This window comes from Belonocnema kinseyi, chromosome 4 (assembly GCF_010883055.1).
Source record: "Belonocnema kinseyi isolate 2016_QV_RU_SX_M_011 chromosome 4, B_treatae_v1, whole genome shotgun sequence".
Lineage (NCBI taxonomy): Eukaryota > Metazoa > Arthropoda > Insecta > Hymenoptera > Cynipidae > Belonocnema > Belonocnema kinseyi.
Genome location: NC_046660.1, coordinates 69,899,534 through 69,914,497, shown reverse-complemented (window position 1 = coordinate 69,914,497; position 14,964 = coordinate 69,899,534). Strand labels below are relative to the sequence as shown.

The following is a 14,964-nucleotide window of genomic DNA, read 5'->3' as shown; positions in this document are numbered from 1 at the left end:
GAAGTATCATTCTCCATGTTAATCCCGATGAAAAAGGTATCACACGGGGGTATTACCGCGGACCCTTCATTTTGTCTCTTACTTTGATTTTTTTTCATTTAAATTAATTCCTGTTTCCTATTAGAAACGACACATTTTCCCGCGAGATTTAAATGATGTAATTATTATTAAAGTTAAAAACTACGAATATTTAAATTATAATTAAGAATACTTATAAATGCTCATTAAGTTCTCAAAGCACATATAAGTCGAGCATATTCTCATGCTTGTGAGAATTTCTCCGAGCGCTTGAACTCTTTAGAACACAAGTCATTTTCGATTTTCAATATGAATTCTGACGCTTACCTTAATCCAAGCGAGCTGTCTAGGCTCTCGTTTCTCGATAACATAGTTTGTAACATCTGCACCACCGTTGTCCTTTGGTGGATTCCAGAAGAGGGTAAGTGCATCTCCGGAAAATTCATCAGCTCGTAGATTTTGAGGTGGACTAGGACGATCAAGGACGCGCACATTGACAGTGGCAGTATCGAATCCTGATGAATTCCTCAACTGCAGACGGTATTGACCGCCGTCAGACCGTTTCGAATTCTTAACCACGAGACTGGCATAGTCATCTGCCAACTGTTGATGAACTCGTGAATCAGATTCATCCTTGACAATGTCGTTAGCGAGCCAAGTGGCGGTTGGTTTGGGGAAGCCAACATAAGGCACATGAATGCAGAAGTCTTCTCCAGCGCGGACAGTGATGTCTCTAACTCCACCAAGATCCATCATAGGTTTGTTTGGTTGTTCTTCAATAACGATCGGGTTACTCTGTCGACTTGGAAGGCTATTTCCAATATCGTTGACCGCAATGACGCGGAACAAATATTCTTCGCCTTCTTTGAGTTTCGGAACGGTGAATACAGTTGCTGGAACTGGTATACTGTTGACGTCTTTCCAATCCTCGTCTCCCCTGGCTTTCCTTTGTTGGACAATGTATCCTCGAACTTTAGCGCCTCCATCACTACGAGGTGGACGCCAGGACAGGGTGACAGAATCTTTCGTGATTCGGTCTGGTTTTGGTTGCTCAGGAGCATCAGGAGGTACTGTAAAATTTAACATTTTTTCAAAATTATAGATTTTTTTGTTTCCCGAAAATTCGACTATGATTTAAAATTTAGGAGTATTATGTTATCAGTTGGAAGTACTTACATCTTTGGTGGCCAGCAGTAATCGGTTCAGTGGGCTTGCTCGGTCTTCCAGGACCGGCTTCATTAACAGCGATTACTCTGAATTCGTATCGACCTCCATCATGGAGATCTTGCACTGTGAAGGAAGTGTTTGGTGTTGGGTAGTTGTTCACCTTCAGCCATTCACCGCCACGTTCGCGTTTTTCAACATAGTATCCTGAAAATAAATCAAAATTACTATTTCTGATCACTTAAGCAGGGTGGCCAGCGATTCTTAGGAACGAAATTCAACATCTTTTCCAGGTTGTTCAGTTCGTCTTTTTTTAACTAATCAAAAATATTAATTGATTAATTAAAATAATTACAAATACGTTTGTTATAAACGTAAAAAAGGAACCATTTCAATTTTTATTGGCCAACAATTATTAAAAAAAGCAGAACCATAAATAAACAAATTCTTAATTTTTTGTGTACAAATATCGTCTTTAAAATCCTTGAAAACTTTGTGAAATATTTTCAAATCTTTGTGAGTTAGTTGAAATCTCTTGAAGTACCTTCAATGTTTGTGAAATCTTGACATTTTTAGGAAATCTTTGGAAATTTTTTTGAAATCTGTTGAGATTTTTATGAAATCTTTGAAATATTTGTAAAGCTTTCTTCAATCTTTGTTTGTGAAGTCTTTTGTGCTCGTTTCAAATGATTGAAATATTTTTTTGAAATATTCTCAAATTTGTAGAAAACTTTTGAAATTGTTCAACGTCTTTGAAATATTTGTAAAATCTTTCATATTCGATTGAAATCATTGAAGTATTTGAAATGTTTGGAATTCTTGTATTCTTTTTAAATCTTTATGTCATTTTTATGAAATCTTTGGAATATTTGTGAAATCTTTTGTATTAATTTTAAATCATTAATATATTTGTAATGTCTGTAAAATTTTTTATATTTATTTGAAATCATTAAAATATTTATAGTCTGTGTAAAATCTGTTGAAATCTTAAAAATCTGGTTTACTTTTTAAAATTTTTGAAATCTTTTGAAAATTTTAAAATCTTTTGAAATTTTCGAAATCATTTTGTGAAACATTTAAACTCCTTGCAATTTTCATTAATTGTTCGAAATCTTTTGGCAAATTTTTTGAAATCTTTGAAATATCTTTAAACATATTTGTGAATCTTTTAAAAATATTCTTGGACTCTTTTCAAATCTTCTAAAAGGTTTTGAAACTTTTTAGAATCGTTTATAATTTTCAAGAACTTTTAACATTTTTGAAATCTGGTATTACCGTACCCTTTTTGCAATCTTTGGAACTCATGTATTATTTTTAAATGTTTATGAAATCTTTAAAATATTTGTGATATCTGTCTTTAATCTCTTATATTCATTTCAAATTAGAAAAATATTTTTAATATGTGTAAAATCTTGGGAAATATTCAAAATCCTTGTGAAATGTTTTTAAATATTTATGAAATTTTTCCTAAATCTTTGTTTGTGAAAACTTTTTTATTCTGTGAAATCATTGAATTAATTAAAATCTTTGTGAAATGTTTACAAATATTTTTTATTCGTCTGAAATCATTCAAATAATTTTAATCTGTGGAAAATATTTTGAAATCTTAGAAATCTGGTTTATTATACACTTTTAGATATCTTGAAAACCTTTAAAATGTTTTGAGAGTTTTAAAATCTGTGTGAAATATTTTAAATATAGTGCAGAAGCCTTTTTTAAATCTTTTAAATTCGTTAAATCTTTGTAAAGTATTTAAAATCATTTTAAATATTTTTAAATCTTTGAAATATGGTGAAACCCTTGAAAAATCCGTAATCGGGCCATAGCTCATTGTAATTCTGAAACTGAATTAATACTGAAATTTCCAACCAATATTTTTTCATAATTTGTAAGTTAAATATCACAAAAAATATGTATACTTTCACATTCTATATCACCGGAGACGAAATTGAAAAATTATATAATTATTAGCCATGCTAACGTCTTTTCATTGCGAATAATAAAATAATTGATAAAGTCTAAGAAAATATCTCTTTATTTATTCTGGAATGAGTAAAAAGTTTAAAAATTTCTAAAATTAATTCACGCCTCACGTAAAAAATTTGAAGAGAATTTCAGGTTTGCAAGTTTGTCAAGGTCGTTGGACACCCTGTTAAAACATTACTTCTAAGCACATATGAATAAAATCATACCAGTAATAGGTTTTCCTCCAGTGTTGAGAGGAGGATTCCAAGTCAAACTGCAACTGTTTGGTGTGTATCCCAGAATTTCTGGCTGACTTGGTGCATCTGGAGGATCGAAGGGACACTTGGCAACAACTGGTTTGCCTTCCAAAGGCTCGGAGATTCCATACATGGTTTCTGCCCTGACTCTGAACACGTACTTCTTGCCTTCAGACAATCCCTTTGCAATAAAGTGAGTCGTAGGACAGTATCCTGGACACTGGCGCCAGTTTTCTGTGCCATAATCCGCAACTTCGACAATGTAATTGGTAATAGCCGAACCACCATCGTCCTCAGGTGGGTTCCATGCCAACGAAACAGAATCTTGAGTTGTTGCAGTGTAATGGATAGGTCCAGTTGGTGGTCCAGGCTTATCGACAACGATGACATCAATGTCTGCTGAATCTCTACCATAATCATTTGATGCAGTGATGGTGTATTTGCCACTATCCTCTCGAACGGATTTTTCAATCAACAGGTGTGTGTGATCGCTCTTAGTTTCAGACTGAAAAGGTTTACAGATTTATAGAGCAAAATATTTTCATAAGACAGATATTTCTATTGTATTTAGAATTCAAGCAGAGAACTAACGCAGGGTGGCGATTCGACGGACAACTTTCCCGGTCAATTTTTTTAATTTTCCGGCTCAACTAAAAGTAACATATTTTATATTCGTCGCAAAATGCAAACATTTATTTTGAATCATGACTTTATTCTAAACCAAACAGATGCATTTTCCACTAAAATTATGAATATTTAACTGAAATACTTAAATTTGTAACCGAAAGATGTAATTTTAAACAATATGATTAACTGTCAAACAAAAAGATCAATTTTCTATAAAAAATACCATTTTTGAATAAAAGACATTAATTTCAACGAAATAGTTTAATTTTCAATTAAAGGAGGCATATTTTCAAGAAAATATTTGAATCTTGAACTACAAAAAACATCAAATTTAAACAAAAAATGTAATCGTTTCATTTGTAGGGGAAAAAATTAATTTTCACCTAAACTGATGAATGTTCGACTAAAATGATGAATTTTCGACTGAAATGATGAATCCTTAACTGTAATGGTTGAATATTAGACAAAAAATAAGCTTTTTACTAAAACTGTGAATCTTCAAATGAAATAGTTGAACGTTCAACAAACAAACAAAAATAATAATAATTTTTACTAAAAAAAAAAGAATTTTAACTATAAAATACAATTTTCTAACCAAGAAATAAATAATTCAATTTTCAGTCAGAAAATTAATGCTTAACCAAAAAAAAGTTTTTTACTAAAATAATGGAATATTTAACTGAAATACTTAAATTTGTAACGGAAAGATGGAATTTTAAACAATAAGATTAATTGTCAAACAAAAAGATCAATTTTTATATTTAAAAATACCATTTTTCAACAAAAGACATGAATTTTAACGAAATAGTTGAATTTTCAATTAAAGGAGACAAATTTTCAAGCAAATATTAGAATTTTGAACTAGAAAAAACATGGAATTTAAACAGAATATGTAATAGTTCCATTTTTAGGGGAAAAAATTAATTTTCACCTGAACTGATGAATTTTCAACTAAAAAGATGAATCCTCAACTGCGAAGGTTGAATATTAAACAAAAATGAACTTTTAACCAAAACAGTGAATCTTCAACTAAAATAGTTGAACTTTCAACAACAACAAAAAATGTTTACTAAAAAAGAGAAATTGTCAACCAAAACTTAAATATTTGAGTTTTAAGCTGAGAAAATCAATGTTCAATCAAAAAAGACGAATTTTTAAATATAAAATACAATTTTCCAACTAAAAAATAAATAATTCAATTTTCAGTCAAAAAGTTAATGTTTCACAGAAAAAAAGTTTTTAACTAAAATTATGGAATATTTCACTGAAATAGTACTTTCATCTTCTGTTTAAGAACAAAATATTTTTCAACTATAAAGGAAACAAATTTTCAATAAAATACCTCATTTTTAAACCAAAGACACGAATTTCTAATTAAAATGATGAATGTTCAATAAAAAAATTAGTTTTTAACCAAAGAGTTTATTTTTTAATCACGTAAATCTATTTCTAACCTGAATGATGAATTTTTAACTAAAGTGATGAATATTTATCTGGAATATTTGAATTCCTAACCGAAAAGAAGAATTTTGAAAAAATGAGATTAACTTTCAAAGAAAAGAATCATTTTCTACCAAAAAAGTAGAATTTCTACCAAAAAGTATTTTTTTTTAAAACAAAATACGTGAATTTTTCACGAAAGAAATGAGTTTTCAATTTAAAGAGACAAATTTACATCCAAACTATTAAATTCTGAACTAAAAAATGTAATTTATCAGCCCAAAATGGAAATTTTGAATTTTCAGTTGAAAAAATTAACTTTCAGCCGAAGTGACGAATATTTTGAACTAAAATGATAATTTTAAAATGGAATAGTTGAATTTTATAGATAATAATGAGATGAATTTCCAACCAATAAGATTAATTTTCTACAAAATAGTTGAATTTTCAACAAATTACATAAATTTTCAATAAAAAAATAGTTTAATTTTTAAATATAAAATATTAATTTTGAAACAAATAGTTGAATTTTTGCCTAAAAAAGGTAAAATTTCAAACAAAAATAGAATAGTTAAATTTTCCGCCCAAAATTTAATTCTTAACAAATAAAAATTGGATTTTCGGAAAAATAGTTACATTTTCTACTGGAAGTTAAATTTATAGTCGAAAAATAGATTTTTAACAAAGGAGTTACATTTTCAAAAAGAAATGCATTTTCAAATAAAGTGACGAATCTTACAAGAAAAAAATTAATTTTTTAACAAAAGAGTTTAGCTTTTAAACGCAATTAGTTTAGTTTTCATGAAAAAAGGTAAATGCCCGACAAAAATAGTACAAAAATTTTCATTATATTTCAAAAATATTTCCTGTTCGAAATAAAAATTAAAAAAAAAAAAAAATCCACTTTCGTCGCTCCAATGGGAAACAAACTTAAAGAACTTCCGATTGCCGGTCGGGTGCTCTCTCATTAAGCTATTAGAAATCGAAAGAAGAATCCCCTTTCAGAAATATACGCTATCTCAAGTCAGGTTTTCCATTTATGAAAGAGAGTTTACGAGAGTTGAACTTTTAAAAAAAAATCAATTTTAAGATTTAAAAACTTTATTTTCTATCTAGTCTAAAAATGGCGTTCAGTATTTTTTAATATTTTTAGAGTTAACTTGATCGATAGGTTGATTTCTATTTTCACGGTGGTGAAAAAGATATCTACGCTGATCGATGCTAACTATCTCTTATGATAATACAGATTCCTTTAAATTACTCTTCGAAATATTACTTTTACTCTAAAAACTACTTGAAGTACTCTCTTTTTTTAATTTGGAAGAAGGAACTTTTAAATTGTGACGAATTTTGACTTGGGTCGGATCTTTTAAACTCCTTTCTTCCAAATCCCAGTTTTAATTCTTTCAAAGACTGCCCGTTCCATGTAAAAAATTCCCAGATCCAAGTGAATTTATATAATAAATTATTAAAATAATGAAAACTTGAAGTCTGCTACGATCAGAAATAAATTATCGGGTTTTTAATTTCATTCCCGGTCATTTCCCGGTCAATAAAATTCTTGGTCATTTCTCAGTTTTCCGGTCAACTCGCCACCCTGCTAATGGTTAAAAAATATGCTTCACGTACCGATACACGATGAGTTTCAGGAAGCGTGATAAGGTCCTTGGTCCATTCAATGATAGGAGTAGGTGCTCCAGTGATCGGAATATTAACGTTGATTGGTTCTCCAGCACGAACTTTGATTCTGCGTCCAATAAGTCCATCGAGGTAGAGTTTTGGTTTCTCCCTCATCGGTTTAGCAGTGAATACAGCTGAAGTGTCGCTTGGTTTTCCAGCGCCAGCAGCGTTGATGGCAGTTACTCTGTACTCGTATTGATGACCTTCTGCGACGTGATCATCGTAGTATTCCGTATGACCTATAGGGTCCTTGTTAAGCTTGATCCATCGACCTGTTGCTCGGTCGCGACGCTCCACGTCATAGCCGATGATCGGAGATCCACCAGTGCTGATTGGCGGTGTCCAGTTGATTTTGATGTGATCCTTACTGGCATCCATACACTCAGGCCTACCAGGTTGGCCGGGCACATCTGTAATTTTAGGTATTTTCAGCATCCAGTGGGTTAGACAATTGTGGGATAAATAGGACAAAGAATTCAGTTGTCCTTGGGAGCGTATTTCTGAAATCAAGTACTCACTGAATTGATTTTTGGCAGTAACCCCACGATCAGTATTAAGAGGTTCAGATTTTCCCTGGAAGTTTTCAGCACAAACTCGGAATTCGTACTTCGTTCCTTCAATGAGACGAGGAACAGTTGCGTGATTGAATTTAGGATTAACATGTGTGACAGCTGGTACCCAACCGCCTCCATGAGTCAGATCTCGTTTCTCAATCACGTATCCACTGTAATAAAATATTAATCATTTTTAAAGCTTTGCGCGAAATTATCAATAAGGGGCCGTAAATAAATTAGATAACAGTTTAAGTGTGTGTGTGTGGGGCGGGGGGGGGGTCGAGACCATTTGTTACGGTAGGGTTGAGGGGGTGCTTTATTCATGTAACTTATTTTTGCAAATTCGCAAACACTTTCTCCTGAAGATTATCCTTTTAGTTATGAATTTTATTATATGGTTAAAAATTCAACCATTTTGTTTTTAAGTCGCCTTTTTTGGTTCAAAATTCAACTGTTTTGTTAGAAATTCGTCTTCTTGGGTTAAACAGTCAGCTGTTTTCGTAGAACATTAACCTTTTGTTTAAATTCATATTTGTTGCTGATAAATCAACTGAAGTTTTTTTTTATGAAAACTATTTTTTTTAATTTGTCTTTTTGATTCAAAAGTTCATCTTTTTCAGTATAAATATTGCATTTTTCTTGGAAAATTCAACTGTTTTATCGAAAATTCCTATTTTTGTGTTAAAAAGTCCATTGAAATCTTTTCGGATAAAATTTGAACTCTTTTTTCCTGAAAATTTGTCTTTTTGATTAAAAAATTCACCTGTTATAGAACAATTTGCAACAAAAATGCAACTGTTTGGTTGAAAATTTAACAATATTTTTTTAAGGCATATTTTTTGGTTAAAAATTCGTATATTTAGCAGAAAATTAACTTATTGTTTACAATTCTTATTTCGGGGTTGGAAAGTGAACTGGAATCTTCTTTAGATACAAATTTAACTATTTATTCAAGAGTTTTTTTGATTCATCTGTTTTAGAAGAAATTACCTCTTTCTTGAATAAAAATGCAACTGTTTGGTTAAAAATTAAATCTTCTTTTTCAAAGTTTATTCTTTTGATTTTAAAATTCACCTTCTGTAGCAGAAATTACATCTTCCTTGTATAGAGATTCAACTATTTGGTTGTAAATTCAACAAATTTGCTGAAAAGTCAAACTTTTTTTTGAAAATTCTGCTGGTTTATTTTGAAAATGTAACTATTCCGTACAAAATTGACTTTTTATTTAAATTTAATATTTTGGTGTTGAAAAGAGAACTGAAATTTTTTCTGGATGAAAATTGTGCTTAAAAAATTTCTTTTTTAATCAAAAATTCATCTGTTTTAAGAGAAGTTTTATCTCTCTTGGATAAAAATGAAAATTTTTTGTTGAAAATTAAACTATGATATTAAAGAATCATACTTTTTAGTTTAAAATTTTGCTGTTTTTTTTTAATTTAACTATTTCGTAGAAAATTTAGTTTTTATTTAAATTTTATATTTTGGTGTTAAAAAAGATCTGAAACCTTTTCTGGTGAAACTTCAGCTTTTTAAATAAAAATGTGTCGTTTTTTATTACAAATTTGTCTGTTTTGGTGCAAATTTTATCTTTATACGATAGAATAAAAATGCAACTACATATTTGGTTGAAAATTCAACAATTTTGTTAAAAAATGATACTTTTTGTTTAAAAATTTGTCTTTTTTTATTGAAAATGCAATTTTTATCATAGAAACTTATTTGTTGTTTTGAAATTTATACTTAGATAATGAAAAGTCATCTGAAATCTTTCTAAACAGAAAATTCAACTACTCTTTCCAAAATTTATCTTTTTGTCTTAAAAATTCATCTGTTTTCGTAGAAATAACATTTTTTAAATTAACATGGAACTTTTTTATTAAGAATTCTTCTTCTTTGCTTGAGAATTCAAATATCGCTTTGCTAAGAGATCATTTTTTTCGGGAAGATTTATATTTTTAGTTGAAAATTCATTTCTTTGGTTGAAATTTTCACTATTTTGTTAAACAATTATCTTTTTTAATTGATAATTCAACTACTTGTGTAAAAGTTAAACTACTGTGTTAAAATTTTATTTTTTGACTGTTCAGTCGAAAAGCATTTTTGTTTAAAATTAATTTTGTTACTGAAAATGTAACTTTTCCATTTTTTTTAATTTGATCTTTTTTAGTTGCAAATTTTCATTTTTATCAAACAAATAATTTTCTTAGTTTTAAATTTCATGTTTGTGGGGTAAAAATGCATCAGTTTCGTAGAAAATGGTTTTTTTGGTGAAAAGTCATATTTTTTGTTTGAAAATTCAATTTTTGTAGGGAAAATTCGTCTTTTGGTTTAAAGGTTCAACAATTTAGGTAAACTTTTATTTTTTCTTGAGTGAAAAATCTTTATTTGTGAAAATTTGTCTTTTTTGGGTTTCAAATTCTTTTTTTTTACATTCTCATCATTTATGATTGAGGAAATATCAGAATTGTTCAAATGAATGGATCAAATCGAGCTGAAGCCAAACAACGCATGACATGAAAAGGAGGCAAGAAAAGAAAAACATTGCTTTTTGAAATCCCTGCAAGATTATCATGACAAATTTTTGCATTTTCCTGAAAATTCAAAAATTCACATTTTTATTAGACAAAAAATAATGAGGAATCAAAAATTCCATTTTATGGTTCATTGGTTCAACAAAAATTGTTTACCCGAAAAAGAGCTACAAATTTGTTATGAGTCACTTTTTGAGAGGACACGTAGTTTTGGTTTTAATCATAAAAATGACAGTCAAAATAAAAATAAAAAAATTGTGGAAAAAGGACAAAAGGTACGAAAACAAATTGATAGAAAAGTTATTCACCTAAAAAAGAGATACAAATTTGTAATCAATTATTACGTTCTCTTCAATTAAATTTCTTTTTTTTTGTATACATTTCATCTGTTTTTCTAAAAATATAAATTATCAACCTGTTTTGTTGGGAGCTTATCTTTTTAGGTTGGAAATTCAAGTACATTGTTAAAAATATACTATATCTATCTACTATTTCATTCCGTTTATAAAAGATCCTATGATGAAAATATTTTAAGATTGAAATGCTGGTATTTAAATATTGATGATCAAGGAAAATGAGAAATTATTCAAGAAGAAATCAGGAAATTTTGAAAATGAAGTTCTTGGCCACCCTGTCTAAATCAGCCTAATTCTACTAGCAATAACTAGCAAAATATTTCTGGAAACTAAAAATTACATGCAGCAAGAGGGGGTGGGGCGTAGAAATATTTGTTTACTGTTTGTTAGAGGGAGAGGAGGGGATCTTAGAGTACATATCAGATACTAACGTTAATTCACTGCCTCCATTATCTTTAGGTGGTTTCCAAGATAGAGTAACAGACTGGTTCGTGACTTCCTCATACTCAAGAGGACCTTGTGGTGGACTGGGTCTATCCAGAACTGTCAACTGGAAGCTACCCTCATCGATTCCGTTCTCATTCTTCAATAGCAAATGGTAAGTTCCAGAATCTGATCTCTTAGCATTTACTGTGTGAACGATTGTATGGTAACCAATGGAGGTAACAGTAGTTCTGGCGGTCGTCTCCAATTCTTTGTTCGCAACGGTCCATCTTACTTCAGGCGTTGGTTCGCCGACAAAGTAGATATCGACGTGGAATATCAAACCAGCCTTGATGCGGATGTCTTCTAAAGGTGTTTTGATCTTAGGAGCCACTGTAAAAAAAATCGATAAAGTTAAATATCAATTTGAAATCTTTCAGTTCTAATGTTGATTAAATTAGGGATATGCAAAGGCAACACTTACAGTGTCGTGGTTTAGCAGTGACAAGGTCACTAGGTTCAGAGGGTTCTGATTGTCCTGCAGCATTGACAGCAATCACACGGAATTCGTATTCCTGGCCTTCCGTCAATTCAGGAACAGTAGCATTCGTTTGCGAAGGTGGTACGTGAACTGCATTTGTCCAGTAGGGATTCCCCTTCTCCTTCTTCTGGATGATGTATCCAGTGATTGGAGAACCGCCATCATTAGCTGGAGCTGGCCAATCAAGGTCGACGTGGTCCTTGTCCCAGTCAACAATGCTTGGCTTTCCAGGTGCGTCAGGTTCATCTGTAAATAAGAATTCATGAATTAATCAGAATGAACATCCGAATTGATTAGTGATACCACTTGAGTAATCATAATTTAATATTAATCTTACCGAATTCGTTCTTAGCGATGATACTACTTGTGGTTTCCAGAGCTTCGGATTCACCGACACTATTTACAGCCTTAACTCTGAATAGGTATTCTTTGCGATGTACTAATCTAGTCACATCATGTTTTGGAATCATGCTCATTCCAGCATCAGACCAGGTTCCACGAGACAGATCCATCTTCTCAATTATATAATGAAGAATTGGAGTGCCTCCGCTATCCTTAGGTGGTAACCAAGACAGATGACAGTTTTCTTTTGTAATATTGGAAACCTCTAATGGCTTCTGAGGTGGTGATGGTTTGTCGATAACCGTCACATTCGCACCAGCACTATAAATAATTTGAAAATTCATCAAGAATTGACATCATCGACTTCTGTTGATCCAGGTCTCACAGGTCGGTCCCTAATTCCCCTATCTTACCCCATTTTCAGTCAAGGTCGCTAAAGTACCCTATTTTTAAGATTTGGTCCCTATGGTTCCCTATTTGCAGCCCATAATGAAACTTACAACAACAAAATTATAATAAGATCAAACCTTCCAAAGGTCGGGCACTTTAAAAAAATAGGAAAAACATTAGAAAATATCACATCAGTCATTTTTCATTCAATAAATTAACATATGGGTTAATCAATATTTATTTCAGGTCTATACCTATTTATGAATTGTCTTGAATTCTTTGAAATGTTTTATTGTATTTTTAAAAATTCCGAAGAATTTTTAAAAATATATTTCAATAACTGGAAGGGATTGTTAAGGTTTTAGGGTATTGATAGAACTTCTAAGGCATTTTCAGGAGCTTTTAATTTCAAGTATTTAAAGGAATTTAACAATATTCCAAGGGATTTTAAAAATATTGCACGTTATTTAAAAACATTTCCAGTTATTTTATAAGATTTCCGAGGATTTAAATTATTTTAAAGGATTTTAACAATTGCCATGTATTTTAATACATTTTCAGTAGTTTAGATAATACCATTATAAAATTTCACGGAATTTCATAATATTTTAGTACATTTTTAAAGACTTTATTCACAAGAAGTGAGGTATTTCGTAGGGTTTTGCAGATTTGTAATTCACCCTCAATTTTTATTAATTTCTTTGACAATTCTTTGGAATTTTCTGGAATTTGATTGATTTTCTTGAATCTTATGAATTTACTTCAATTTTTTTAATTTACTTGAATTCTCCTAAATTTACTCTATTGTACCTAATTCAATGGATTTTTTTTTCAAATTCGTAAAAATCTTTTAAAAAATTGATCTGAGAATCAATTAATAAAATTATAAAAGGATTTTAAATATTTTAAAGTATTTTTTTCTTCAAATTTCTTGCATTTTCAAGAGCTTAAAAAAACTTCAAAAGATTTAAAAAGATTTTAAATATAATAGTGTATTTTAAAAGATTATAAAGACATTTTAAAATGATTTCAGTAATTATATGGGATTTAAAAATATTTGAAATATTTGAGGGTATTGCAAATGATTCCTAGACGTTTTCAAGGGCTTTACAAAGTTTCAAGGACTTTCAAAAGATGTAAAGGGGTTCGAAATATTTGAGGTATTTTTAAAAGATTCACAGACATTTTTATTAAACCATTTCAAGGGATTCTAAGAGTTTTAATAATTTTAAGGGATTTAAACATTGTAATGGATTTAAAATAATTTTTCACAAGTACGTGAGGGATTTTCGTAGGGCTTCAAAACTTTAATAGATTTTCAAATATCTTTTGCAATTAATTTGGTATTCGCCCTAAGTTCTCTTATTAACTTATCCCAAATTCTTTTAAATTCCTTAGAATTATTCTAAATTCACTGAATTCGATACAATTGAATTAACTTTTTCATATTTTAAAATTGTTTTCAATTCACTTGATTGCTTTTTAAATTCAGCTTCACTTTTTTGTAAATTTCAAATCATTCTTCTCATTTCCTTTAAATTTCTCCAAATTCATTAAAAATGTATTGTACGCAATCGAATTTTGTTCTATTCTTAAAATTATCGCAATTCATTTGAATTCTTCTGAATTTAACCTGAATGATTTTGTTGTAATTAGTCATTACTTGTGTTAGAAGTTAGTAGGGTTTCAAAAATTTGAAATTTTTGGAATTCACCCTGAATTCTTTTAAATTCTTTTAAATTTACCTGATTTTTTTAAAATTTACTTTGGTTGTTCTAAATTCACTAAATCCTTCTTAAATGCAATGGATTTAGAAAAAATGCAGTTTTTATTTAAATAATCTTGAAGTCTATTAACCCCACTTTGAATTTTTAGGAATTTCATCGAATTCTTTGAATTTTCGTGGATTTTTCTAAGCTTACTTCAAAGTTACTAAATTCAATATGAATTGTTAGGAAATCTTATGAGTTTATTCTGAATTTGTAAACCTTTAAGCGCCAAAAAGTACCTTATGTGTGTGACGAAAAGTACCCTTTGGCCCCTATATTTTATCCCATGGGGATTATGAAACCTGTGTTGCTGCATTGTCTTGAATTCCTTTTTAATATTTCACATTATTTTTCAAGATTCTGAAATTTTTTAACTAGATTTCAATAATTCGAAGAGATTTTCAAGACTTAAGGGTATTTTTAAATCTTCTGAGGCATTTTCAGGAGTTTTTAATTTTTAATTTTTTAGAGAATTCTTAATGATTCCCAGACATTTTTTTATTAATTTGAAGGGATTTCAAAAAGTTTGACATATTTTAGGACATAGAATTTTTTAGAATTTCGGAAGATATGAAAGATCTTGCAGGACCTATACGATTTAAAGATATTTTTAAAAATATTACATAGGATTTCGTAAGATTTCGGAGGGTTTCGATCATTTTTTAAGGAATTTCAAAGCTCTCAATGTATTTTAATACATTTTCAGGGTTTCAGGAAATATTATCATAGAATTTCACTGGATTTTATAATATTTTAGTGAATTTCAAAGAATGTATTAACGAAAAGCGAGGCGTTTTGTAGGATTTCAAAGGATTTGAAATGTTTAGGGCATTTGATTTGAATAATTTAAAGAGATTTCAAAGCTTTTGAATTATTTGAGGATATCGAATTTTCTAGAATCTATGAG

General features: G+C 29.8%; 2 protein-coding genes across 37 annotated transcripts in view; one reads left to right on the top strand and one right to left on the bottom strand.

Moving 5' to 3' along the window:
- Positions 1-14,964, bottom strand: part of LOC117170504 (twitchin) — a 182,578-nt gene that overhangs the window by 31,674 nt on the left and 135,940 nt on the right. For all 36 annotated transcript variants that reach the window (XM_033357278.1, XM_033357240.1, XM_033357247.1 and 33 more), the window contains 8 exons: positions 11,894-12,219; positions 11,500-11,802; positions 11,024-11,408; positions 7,670-7,875; positions 7,101-7,561; positions 3,375-3,909; positions 1,195-1,389; positions 346-1,088 (listed from right to left, as the gene is read on the bottom strand). In XM_033357278.1, coding sequence (XP_033213169.1) covers positions 346-1,088; positions 1,195-1,389; positions 3,375-3,909; positions 7,101-7,561; positions 7,670-7,875; positions 11,024-11,408; positions 11,500-11,802; positions 11,894-12,219 — 3,154 coding nt within the window. The remainder of the gene's footprint in view (positions 1-345; positions 1,089-1,194; positions 1,390-3,374; positions 3,910-7,100; positions 7,562-7,669; positions 7,876-11,023; positions 11,409-11,499; positions 11,803-11,893; positions 12,220-14,964) is intronic.
- Positions 1-14,964, top strand: part of LOC117170508 — a 92,740-nt gene that overhangs the window by 64,778 nt on the left and 12,998 nt on the right. The window lies entirely within an intron of this gene.